Raw genomic sequence first — 12331 nt, forward strand, 5'->3', positions numbered from 1 at the left:
GATTTCTAACTCACAGCACATTCATTTTTTTAACGTAACCCAAACTACCTGATTTGTCAGCATAGTGTGTTCCTATACACTGAAACACTCAGGAGCCTACAGTAAGAGTCCTGTACACAATATATAACAGCCAATGTCACTGTGATTTATTTTCTCCCTCAATGGATTCATAAATGTCTAGTTCACAGGAAGACAAACATTTCCCTATGAAAGAAAGACTTAGAATTTTAAATCAACTTTCACAAACCAGGGTTGTCTAAACTCCTCGGTTACTGTAGTCACAATGCTGACAATAAAGGCAATAGTTATGTGGGTCGATGTGAAAGTAGAGTTGTGACCATAAATAGATCAGCCATGATCTTATTGAATAGCAGAGCAGGCTCAAAGGGCTGAATGGCCAACTCATGTTCCTCATTTCTATGGTTTGGGGGAGGGGTATCGGTTCGCTCAGTTGGCTGGGCAGCGGGTTCGTGATGCGAGGCTAGCAGCACAGATTCAATCCCCTTACCAGCTGAAGTTATTCATCAAGGTCCTGCCTTCTCAACCTTGCCCCTTGCCTGAGGTGTGGTGACCCTCAGGTTAAATCACCACCAGTCACCTTTCAAAGGGGAAAGCAACCTATGGTCATCTGGGACTGTGGCGGCATGTCATGTTCCTGGAGAATGATGATGATAGCCATAATGGCATTATTCCCTCAGTAATATTGTGTGGAGGTTCTGCTTTGTCTTTTTCATTTATGATAGAGTTTAAAATGGTGAACTTTCTCTCTATCCCACTCTTATAATGCTGGAGCAGGGAAGAGAGAGAGAGAGTTGGAGGGTGGAAGGACAGGAGAGAAGAAGAGAGATAAGAGGAGGGAGTAGGTAGATGGGGGAGGAGAACGAGAATGGCAAGATAGAAACACAACAGAGGAAGAGGAAAGAGCAGTGATGGGAGGAGATGATACAAAGAGAGTAAATGACTCCTCTGAGTAAATTATTTCATTAAATTGAATACAACACTCAGAGAGCATCAGCAGAGGTCACTTGGGTTTTATGGAATAGCTGCTTCCCCAAGGTGCTGGCAGTGATTCATAAAACTGAAATGACATTGAAGGTCACCAAGGTGACTCACAGAGCTCCAGGGACCAATTCCCCTCCTTCATGTCTTGTTTAATGGCCGTCTGAGACTACACCATGTGAATGTCACTCACACTGGATCATCCCTCAAGTTTTCATTGTCAGGGACTCGAACATCACACCCATATTCAGGGAAGGTATGTCCCAATGGTCAGATGATTCGGGACAAGGTCCATCCCTTCCTTCCGTGGCTGATGTCACCATTTCATGTACCAAGGAACATTGTGTGATGTTCCTTGTATAGTTCTCCAAGGTGGCTAAAAATCATAGTGTTGACAAAGAACATCAAGCTATGTATTTGAAACAATGCTAGTTCATTTTACACTACTTCAAATGGACTACTACTACTTCACTAAGTAATAGCTAATAAAACAACAGTATAAAATCTATGTTACAGAAATCTATAATATTTTTTAGTACAGCTTACAATCTATCTCAATCTCTATCCTTCTTCACAACCTTCTCCCAGAATACCTCGAGATGCAGCCTTTTATAAGACTACTCTGTGATGCCATCTAGTGTTGAGTCATGAACACCATCTTATTAACCCTTTACACTCCTTACATTATACATATCATTACATATTGATTCTGGTGGGAGACTCTAAAAACACTTGAGATAATTTTTCTCTCCCTCCCAGGCATCTTGTGTGCCCATCTCTATCTCCTGTGAATCATTGTCTTACAGGCACCTGTCGCTCCTGGGACCCTATCACTGCTGTGTTCCTCTCCCCTGTGTCACTGTCTCCTGTTTTCCGTCTCTCCTGTGCTAATCTCACCTCTGTACGGCATCGGTGCCTTGGATACTGTGGGTCTTTCTCTTCTGATCTGCCAAACACATCCGAGGCTACACTTCCCTCACTGATGTTGGCAGTTTGAAAGCCTCCGAGGATGAAGAACGCTATTCCCACACTAGAAATCTCTGTCAAACATTTACCAGGGGAACTGAGACAGCAGCTGCAATAAGTGAGTTTTTATTCAGATGGGGCAATGACAAGTTTAAATCCCCACCTGATCTGCTGCTCAAAGTTGCCTCCGTTTCCCCGGTCAGTTTCCCAAACTTCAGGAAACTCCTGTTACTGCAGAAATATTTGGATTGTCTGTGGGAGACGTGTTGTGTTCTGGTGCTTCGGATAACACAGGCTGATACTTGATGCAGTCTTAACTAAAGGATGTTCCACTCTCTGAAATGAGTTCTCAAATGAGTTTGACTCTCTGCTAATCTAACTGTAGTAACTCAGTCTAACTGTACCAGCTCGCTCTAAGCCACCTGTTGGGGTGTGATGCTGCTGATCAACCCTGTCTAACTCTCTGGATGTCTGTCTGTGGAAAGAGGCAGGATGTGAGTGCCTCATCCCTTTTATAGTGTTTATGTCATGCCCCTTTGTGGTGATGCCACCTCTGAGTGGCCTGACTGCCCATTGGTTGTGTCCTATTCTGAGTGTTCATTGGTTGCATGTTTGCATATCATGACAAGACGTCAATCAGGGAGCCCACCTACTCTGCCCATTCTCTCCTCTTCCTCTACCACAGCTGCTTCACTTCCTGTAGGGACTCTAAACCAAGTCAGGAGATGGTGAGTGAAGGAGCAGAATTTACAATCATTACATTGCACAATATCCACACTAATGTTCAGGCAGTCTGACTATCCTGTGGGCAATCAGGTGTGGAAATGCCCCTTATGCTGTGTGAGAAGATCCAGCTCACAGACCTGTTTACTCGGTGCTTTGTGCTGAGCTGTTTGATTGGCTGTGTGTTGGATATTGAGGGTGTTTTTATTTATTAGGGGCAGCAGGGTAGCATGGTGGTTAACATAAATGCTTCACAGCTCCAGGGTCCCAGGTTCGATTCCCGGCTGGGTCACTGTCTGTGTGGAGTCTGCACGTCCTCCCCCTGTGTGCGTGGGTTTCCTCCGGGTGCTCCGGTTTCCTCCCACAGTCCAAAGATGTGTGGGTTAGGTGGATTGGCCATGCTAAATTGCCCGTAGTGTCCTAATAAAAGTAAGGTTAATGGGGGGGGGGGGGGGGGGGGGGGGGTTGTTGGGTTACGGGTATAGGGTGGATACGTGGGTTTGAGTAGGGTGATCATGGCTCGGCACAACATTGAGGGCCGTAGGGCCTGTTCTGTGCTGTACTGTTCTATATTGGAAGCATTCCCTTTCTGATTTACAGGCTGAGTTTTGTTGATGGGTCATTGCTGAATATGAGAAGGTGAGGTGTAATTCTGGGAGGGGCAGAGACACATTTATTGAAATGTCTTTTAAGATTTTGCCTGAAGGCATCTACCTTTCTCAAAAGCCGGAGCTTGGATTTGATAGTTTTGCCCAGTGCTGTGTCTGAGAGCTGAATTTGGGATGTGCAGTCTGAGTGAGTGCAGTGTGTCTAATTTCCCAGGATAAACCAGAACCGTTCAACCAGCGACACTGAGGCAATATTTTCCTTAGCTTCCAGCACTTCCTGCTGAGTTTGTTTTCTTCAAATTAATTTTGGAAAACATGGGGTGAAATTGCAAAATCTGCATTGAATTAAGATTTCTGCTGAGTTGTTTATATTAAACACAGACTCCAAGTGTAAAACCGGTCTTCACCACCACGATTTGAGCTCACAGTAAATTGACAGCCCGACTGTCTTTCCATTGCCCTCATGGTGCCTGGAAGATAGGGGTCTGTATGCAGGAAAGAAAGTAGCCACGTTGTCGGCTCCAGGTCATTATCCAGTATCCCTGCTGGAATCAGAGGGTTTGTGACAGTCAAATGAGGAAAAAGACTTGCATCTGATCCCCACACAGGGGAATAGCAGACTGGCACTCACTGTGGAACAGTCTCCAACTGAGGAGACAGCCCCTTCAGCAAAGGAGGAGAGGGAGTTGGAGGAAATCATGTTCTTTTTTGTTTTACAGAAGTACTGCACCGCCCTACACTAGAGAATACAGAGAAAATAGACACCACAGATAGATCCTGACCATCACCCAAAGAACAACTGAGGGAAGACGACCAGTTCCTTCTCAGCATTGATGAACACAGAGAAGGTTGGGCAGTGAAACCATCATCTGGAAATCGGTCGGGTCAGGGGAGCTTTGACATATCATCAGATCTGAAACTGGTCAGTGGTGTGGAACCTTCAATCAGAACCAACCTTTCCGAAGGTTTGGCTGTGGGTGATTAGTCAGGGTGAGGCTGGGAAGACGTGTGAGTGGACTCCAAAGTGTGATGAGAGTTTCAATGATGCATCGAGCTTCATGAACCACTGACTTATTTCTACAGGTGAGAGGCTGTTCAAATGTAAGGTGTTTGAGGAGGGCTCCACAGACCCCTATGATCTTGTCACACAACCCACATCTATTGGACAACTGTTAACAGAAGGCCAGTCACATGGCAGATAAATCATTCAAATGTGAGGTGTGTGACCAAGATTTCACACAATCATCAACACTCGTGAGACACCAACAGATCCACACTGGGGAGAAGCCTTTCAAGTGTGAGGTGTGTGAGAAATCATTGTCGGATGCTTGGCATCTCCGTGCACACCAGCGAATTCACACAGGGGAGAAGCCATTCACGTGTGATGTGTGCAATAAAAGATTCTCACAGTCATCGACCTTCAACGTACACCAACGGATTCACACTGGTGAGAAACCATTCACATGCGAAGTGTGTGACAAATCATTCCCGTGGTCATGGACCCTCCTCAAACACCAACGCATTCACTCAGGTGAGAAACCATTCACATGTGAGGTATGCAACAAATCCTTCTCACAATCATCAAACCTCCGCTCACACCAACGTATTCACACAGGAGAGAAGCCATACACGTGTGAAGTCTGCCAGAAATCATTCTCAGAGTCATCGAACCTCCGTGTGCATCTACGCATCCACACCGGGGAGAAGCGGTTCAAATGCAAGGATTGTGACAAAGCCTTCACACAGTTAGTGAGCCTCCTGGCCCATCAAAGAATCCACACAGGGGAGAAACCCTTCAAATGTGAAGTTTGCGATAAAGCTTTTACGACATCTGCAAAGCTTCTGATGCACCAGAGAATTCACACTGGGGAGAAACCCTTCAGGTGTGATGTTTGTGAGATGTCTTTTATCGAATCCTCTGAACTCCTGACACACCAGAGGATTCACACAGGGGAGAAACCATTCAAGTGTAAGGTGTGCGATAAATCATTCTCACAGTCATCGAATCTGCACACTCATCAGCGCCTTCACACAGGGGAGAAGCCATTCAAATGTGACATGTGCAACAAATCATTTGCATGCTTATCGACCCTCTGCAGACACCATCGCATTCACACAGGGGAGAAACCATTCACATGCGAAGTGTGCAACAAATCATTCTTGCAGTTATCAGGCCTCCATGCACACCAACGCATTCACACAGGGGAGAGACCATTCACATGCAAAGTGTGCAACAAATCATTCTCCCATTTAATGAACCTCCGCGTACACCAGCGCATTCACACAGGGGAGAAACCATTCACATGCAACCTTTGTGACAAAGCCTTTGCACAGTTATCGAGCCTCACGAGACATCAGACAATCCACACAGGGGAGAAACCCTTCAAGTGTGAGGTTTGTGATAAAGCCTTTGCAACATCTACGAGGCTACTGATGCATCAGAGAATTCACACTGGTGAGAAACCTTTCAGGTGTGAGCTGTGTAATAAGGGTTTTGCGCGATCATCGGAGCTGGTGAGACACCAACACATTCACCCAGAGGAGAAGCTGTTCATGTGTGAGGCCTGTGAAAAAACCTTCACACAGTTATCGAGCCTCCTGAAACATCAGACAATCCACAGCGGGGAGTAACACATCAAATTTGATGTTTGCAGTAAAGCTATTGTGCATCATTGACCCTCCTGGGAAATGCCAGCCTTCATAGAGGGAAGAAATCATTCTGTGAAATGTTTGTGACATGGCTTTCACCTAACCCTCTGATCTTCTGAAGCAAAAGTGGATCCGCACTGGAGAGAAACCATGGTGTGAGAAGTGACAAGATTTTCACACAGTCAGTGTATCTCCTGGTCCATCAACACACTTACAGGGGAGGAAGCCTAAAGTGTGAGTTCTGTAATAAACTCTTCACACAGTTGTTGGTCCTCCTGGAACATCAGTGAACCCACGCGGGAGACTAACCCTTTCAGTGTGACGTGTGTCAGGATTGTTTCACCTACTCCTCATCTCTCACCAAACACCAATATCTCCACATGGACTGGGAGCCGGCTCAGCTGCTTCCCTTACACTGAGAGCTGTCTGTGTCGTTTACCCTCCAGTGCTCACACAGGGGAGCTGTCCTTCCAAAGCACTGTCTGTCTCAGCAGTATCTGTCTCCAACCTCTCCCACCATCAGGTCAATTGTTTCAAGAAGGCCAATTTCACCGTTGACCAGATTGTCAAAAATCATCAAAAGAAGACATCAATTTGTTTAAACTCAGCATCCTTTCAGTGCAGCGTCAGGTACAAGTCACTCACTGACTCTCACTCTGACCAAGAAGACAATCAGCTACTCAGTGGTTAGAAAGGGTTCAGCTTCTGATCTAAGCACCCGGGGGAGGAGCCATTCCTGGGGTAGTAATGGAGGGACTTCAATTACCCCTCAGCATCTCTGATCTATGGTGGGAGAGAATGAGCCGGGAATCCTGTTCCTCAGTGAGCCCAGCTGGGAAGTCAGGGGGAGGGCAGGTCTCGGCTGTGACAGCCTCCATTGTCTCTCAACATTCACTGTCTGGATCAACATCCTGAATGGCCACTCGAACAGAGCATAAGAGGACAATCAATGTCCAGTCTGTTCTCCCGGTCAGTACCTTGAGGATTTGAGGGAATGTGAGAGGACAACAGCTTGTATTAATAGAACACTTTAATATAGGCAAATAAGCCAAAGTGTTTCATAGAGATGTAATCAGAGAAAATTAAAACCGTGACAAAGGAGGAGATGTTAAGAGGTGATGATTAAAAATATGGTCAAACAGATGGGATTCAAAGAGGATCGTAAAGGATGGAGTGAAATAAAGATTCCAAGGTTTAAGGGGAGAATTTGGGAGCATGGAGCCTTGATGTCTGAAGCCACGGCCGTCAGTGGTGAAGTGAAGGAAGTGGGGGATATACTGAACGTTGGAATTGTCAGAACACAGAGATCTCGGAGGGAGGTGTGGCTGTAAGTGACAGGGATAGGGGGGAGGTGTGAGGACATAGATACATTTGTACTTGAGCATGAGAATTTTAAATTGGAGGAATTTGGGGACCAATGTAGTCAGTGAGCACAGGGGTGATAGGCGTGTGAGTTAGGATAGAGACGGCAGAGGTTTAGCTGACCTGAAGTTTCTGGAGGATGGAAGATGGGAAACTGGACAGGAGAGCATTGGAATGGTCTAATCTAGTTGAGAAGCAACAACAGCATGGACGAGGATTTCAGTAGCACATGGACAACAGCAGGGGTGGATTTGGGTGTTAGAAATGGCCACTGTTACAGAGGGAGGAGTAGGAGATCTTTTTGATGGAGAGGGTATGAGTTCGGAAACTCAGCTGGAGGTTGAAGAGGTTGACACGGACCAACTGTTGTTGGAGATGAGTGGGGAGGGAAATTGAGAGGAATTTAATGAAAGTAGAAACTGGAGCCATGCCTCGATCTGTCAACCAATTTTAAAATGTTCAATTGACCCCCAACATCAACAGATTTTTGTGGGGAGAGAGTTCCAGATTTCCAGTCCCCTTTTTGTGAAGAAGTGTTTGCTGACATCACTCCTGAACAGCCGAGATCTGATATTAATGCGATGTTCCCTTGTTCTGGACTCTCCCACCAAAGGAACTACTCTTATCAACTTGTCTAATCATCTTTATTACCTCAATTAAATTACCCATTGAATTTCCATGTGACCAGTGGATCTAAGTAACCTTTGGTGGGTTTGTGTGATGGAAACGAACTCCATCCTGTGTCACTGAGGTTTGGTGTTATTTCTGACCATCGGAATTGGGAGCTAGATTAAAGCACAGGGACTTTAAAGGAATTTTTGTCTGTAATATTCTGAGAGTGTTTCCCCTGATGTGAGTTTGTGTTAGTAAAGTGAGCCAGCTCTCAGGAGTGGGTATGGGGTAGAATCGGATCCTGCTTTAGTTGGTGATGTGAATTATAGAAAGATCCTCTTCAGGTGACGGGTGTTTGACTAATATCATGGGTAATGTTTGTACTCTCCTGTCTGGGAGGACTACTATCCTGAGTATGGTGCAGGAGTTGGGTGAGTCTCTACAGACATGAGTTCCCACAGCCCATCATAGCTCGATGTAAAAACAGTGTGATATGTTCACCTTACACTCGTGCATTTTTTTTTTTGGAAAGATCTTGAGACATTTTAAATGCTTTGCTATTTTGGTTGATTCAAAGTAAGCTGAATATTGTGTTTTTGTCTGCTGTTTTATCAATCTTCTGGAAAGAATTAAAAGTCTCAAATTAATTTCTTAGTTTACCCAACTCCAGCATGGAGTGTTACTATTCGCTGAAACACTCAGGAGCCTACAGTAAGAGTCCTGTGCACAATATAGTGCTCAATGTCACTGTGGCTTGTATACTTTCTCTATCAATGTGTTTAGAATTTCCAGTTCACAGGAATCAGAATGTTTCTCTAAGAAAGAAAGACTTTCATTTTTATACAATTAACTCAGTCTATCAAAAATAACCTGACAGCCAATAAACTGCTTCGTGAAGCATAGTCACTGTTGTAATGAAGGAAACATGGCAGTTAATTAGTGCAGAGCAAGATCCCGCAAACAGCAATGTGATCGTGACTATATAATCTGTTTTTGTGATGTTGATTACAGGATCCATATTGACCAGGACATTAGGGATAAAACCCCTGCTCTTATACAGTATAGTGCCATGGGATCTTATACATTCACCTGAGCGGGCAGACAGGGCCTTGGATTAACTGATCTGAAAGATGGTACCTCTGACAGTGCAGCGCTCCCTCAGTACTGCACTGGAGTGTCAGCCTCAGTAATCAAGTCTCTGGAGTGAGACCTGAACCCATGGTTTTCTTTTTTTTAAATCTTTTTATTGGCATTTCTCATATTTAAAAACAATTGTACATATACATCACATTTTTCTTACCCGCGTTAATTTACTTTATTGTACAGAAAGGTTTATTTTGTCTTTTTATAATTGGTCCTGTATACATTTCGCCACCCTCTGGTTCGGTCTATGGGCCCCACCTTTCGAACTCCCCCTGTCCCTTCCCCCTCCCCCAAGCTTAAGCTGTGCTTTGGTTTTATTTTTGTGGGGTGGGGGGGAGAAGGTTTTTTCTTTTTGGGTTTCTCCATCTTCTTTGGGTTTTCCTCCCCCAAGCCCCAACCCACAACTTTCTGACTCAGAGACGAGAGTGCTAACAAAGCCATTGCTGAAAATAAATGGTAATGTTTCTGTCGTGTTGGATTTAGTTTTCATGGGGCGAAGTCCCAAGGCTGTGTACAGAATGCTTTCCCCCCTGTAAACTGGTAGCCTGAAGGTTGGATTATATTTAAATTGGTAACTGGTTTGAGCTGCAGGTGTCAGTGTTGTCATTGTGTCTGGACTCCTGTCTTTTATTGTTTTATGTTGTGAAGCTGAGTGATCGGCTCCTCATTTTCTGAGCTGACAGTGATTAGTCTGCAGAGGGGACACTCCTCAGTAATGTGCTGCATTGCTTGTGCCTCCCCACAAGTGCATGAGGAGTTTGTACTGAGGCCGCAGTGATGGAGGTTGTCTACACAGGGGTCTCGGCCTGTCCTGAACGTGTTTAGCGAGGAGCACTTTCATCGGGGTAAGTCAGAGACATTCGACAAATAGGGTTTGTCACAAGGAATTTGTTAGTGACTTCCCGTGTTTCCCATTCCTTCATCCAAAGGAGGTCCGCTGGGAGATCTTGCTCAGGAAAGTTGCTCCATTTGGAGCACTGAAATGGAAAGTGGACAATAGTTGGTTTGAACAGGTCATCATGGAGTGGGTAAGTGAGGGGGCAGTACAGAGGGTTTCAAACAGTTTGTGGGTTCTGGTCAGTCAGGGGATATGTGGGGGAGTGATATTTGTATCAACAGGAAGCCGGGAGAGGAGCTGAGTCAAAGCACATTGTTGTGTTCAGTTGAGACTCAGCAAGATATGTGTGTGATGTCCTTTACCAGACAGGCACTCAGTCCTCTGCTGCAGAGACAGGGCATTTGCTGAGGTCCCCAGTGTTGTGACTGCAACTCCTCCCGTAGATCCAGAAAGTTTAGTTAATAGATTGTTTCTGGTTTTGATCTTTGGTGCTGTTTTCTTCAGATTTTCATTATTCATTCAATCATGTGATGTGGGTGTGGCTGGCCAGACCAGCATTTATTACCCATTCCTAATTGTCCTTGGGTCGCATTCTTGAACTGCTGCTGTCCATGTGGTGTAGGTATGTCCATCGTGCTATTGGGGAGGGAGTTCCAGGATTGATTCACTGGAAATGGCAAAAAATCAGTTGCAAATTAAACAAATGGAACATGAGAAAGAATTAAAGCAGCTTGAATACGAAAGACAGAGAGCGGAAAGAGAGAGAGAGGGGAAAAAGAAAAAGAGAGAGAAGAAGGGAGAAAAGAAAGAATAGCCCTAGTAGAACAAAAAGAAAGAGAAAGGGAGATACAGATCAGGTAAAAAGATAACGGGAGAGAGTTTGAACTTCAGAAAATGGCCATGAAACATGACAGTCGGTTAATATTGGCAGACGTAAAGGGAAACGTACAGTTGGATGATAGTGATGAGGATAGTGAGAAAGAGCGTCATAGTCGAAGGCGTGGTGGGGATCTATTTAAATATGTCCAAGCATTGCCAAGGTTTGACAAGAAGGAGGTAGAAGCCTTTTTCATTTCATTTGAGAAGGTAGCTAAACAAATGAAATAGCCACAGGACTTGTGGGTATTACTGATTCAAACAAAGCTGGTATTTTGAGCTCGTGAAGTGTTTGCATCACTACCGGAGGAGGTATCTGGGACATGTGAGGAGGTGAAAAAATCCATCTTGGGTGCATATGAACTAGTGCCTGAAGCTCACAAAGGTTTAGAAATTTAAGGAAAGAATTTGGTCAAACATACATGGAGTTTGAAAGGCTCAAACAGAGTAATTTTGATAGGTGGATAAGGGCTTTGAAAATAGACCAAACGTATGAAGCTCTCAAAGAAATTATACTTTTGGAGGAGTTTAAAAATTCAATTCCTGATGTAGTGAGAATTCGTGGAAGAGCAGAGGGTTAAAACTGCGAGATTAGCAGCAGAAATGGCAGATGATTATGAATTAGTTCATAAATCAAAGCTTGGTTTCCGACATCAGTTTCAGCCGGTGAGGGATAGAAACTGGGGATATGAGAAATACTCAAGTGGTAGAGGAAAAGGTGATCTGATGTGAGATAATAAGGAGCGTGCACTTCAGATTTAAAAAGAAATCCAGGAGAGTAGAAGTGACATGAAAAGTTTCAAATGTTTTCACTGTAATAAACTAGGCCATGTAAAGCCACAGTGTTGGTGGTTGAAGAAAGCACTGGGAAGGCTGATGTGGTAAAACAGGATGAAGACAGTGGGGTTTGTTAAACTGGTAAAGGAAAGTCCAAGTGAAGCGAAGGAAGTGCAAAAGATTGTACAGCCTGATCAAGAGGTGATTGATATGAAGGTGCCAGATCTCTTTAAATAATTTACTTGTGTGGGTAAAGTTTTTACTCGTGTATCAGGAGGAGCAGGTAAAGAAGTCACAATTTTAAGAGATACGGGAGCTGAACAATCTTTAATGGTAAGAGATGAGGAGTTATGTAGTTTGGGAAGAATGTTGCCAGGAAATGTGGAATTCAGGGTGAGAGGAGTAGTGTTCGATTATATAAGGTAAGGTTGGAAAGTCCAGTGAAGAGTGGTGAAGTGGTAGTAGGAGTAATAGAGAAACTATCTTGTCCAGGAATACAGTTTATCTTGGGTAATGATACAGCTGGATCGCAGGTGGGAGTGATACCTACTGTGGTTGACAAGCCAGTGGAAAATCAGACAATTGAAGTGTTGAAGGACGAACATCCTGGGATTTTTCCGGATTGTGTAGTAACCCGGTCGCAAAGTTACAGGTAAGACAAGAGAAATCGAAGAGTGAAGATGAAGTTGAAGTGCAATTATCAGAAACGATTTTTGATCAGATGGTTGAAAAAGAACAAGAACAGGTGGAGGATGAGGCGGATATTTTTAGTTCAGGA

General features: G+C 44.4%; 1 protein-coding gene across 1 annotated transcript in view; it reads left to right on the plus strand.

Moving 5' to 3' along the window:
* LOC119976643 (zinc finger protein 721-like) overlaps positions 1 to 9388 on the plus strand; it is a 999221-nt gene extending 989833 nt beyond the window's left edge. Inside the window, exon 2 of the mRNA XM_038817296.1 lies at positions 4515 to 9388. Within this exon, the coding sequence (XP_038673224.1) occupies positions 4515 to 5927 (1413 nt within the window). The 3' untranslated portion in view covers positions 5928 to 9388. The remainder of the gene's footprint in view (positions 1 to 4514) is intronic.
* Positions 9389 to 12331: the final 2943 nt, after the last annotated feature.

This window comes from Scyliorhinus canicula, chromosome 13 (genome assembly GCF_902713615.1).
Source record: "Scyliorhinus canicula chromosome 13, sScyCan1.1, whole genome shotgun sequence".
In the NCBI taxonomy this organism is placed as follows: Eukaryota; Metazoa; Chordata; class Chondrichthyes; order Carcharhiniformes; family Scyliorhinidae; genus Scyliorhinus; species Scyliorhinus canicula.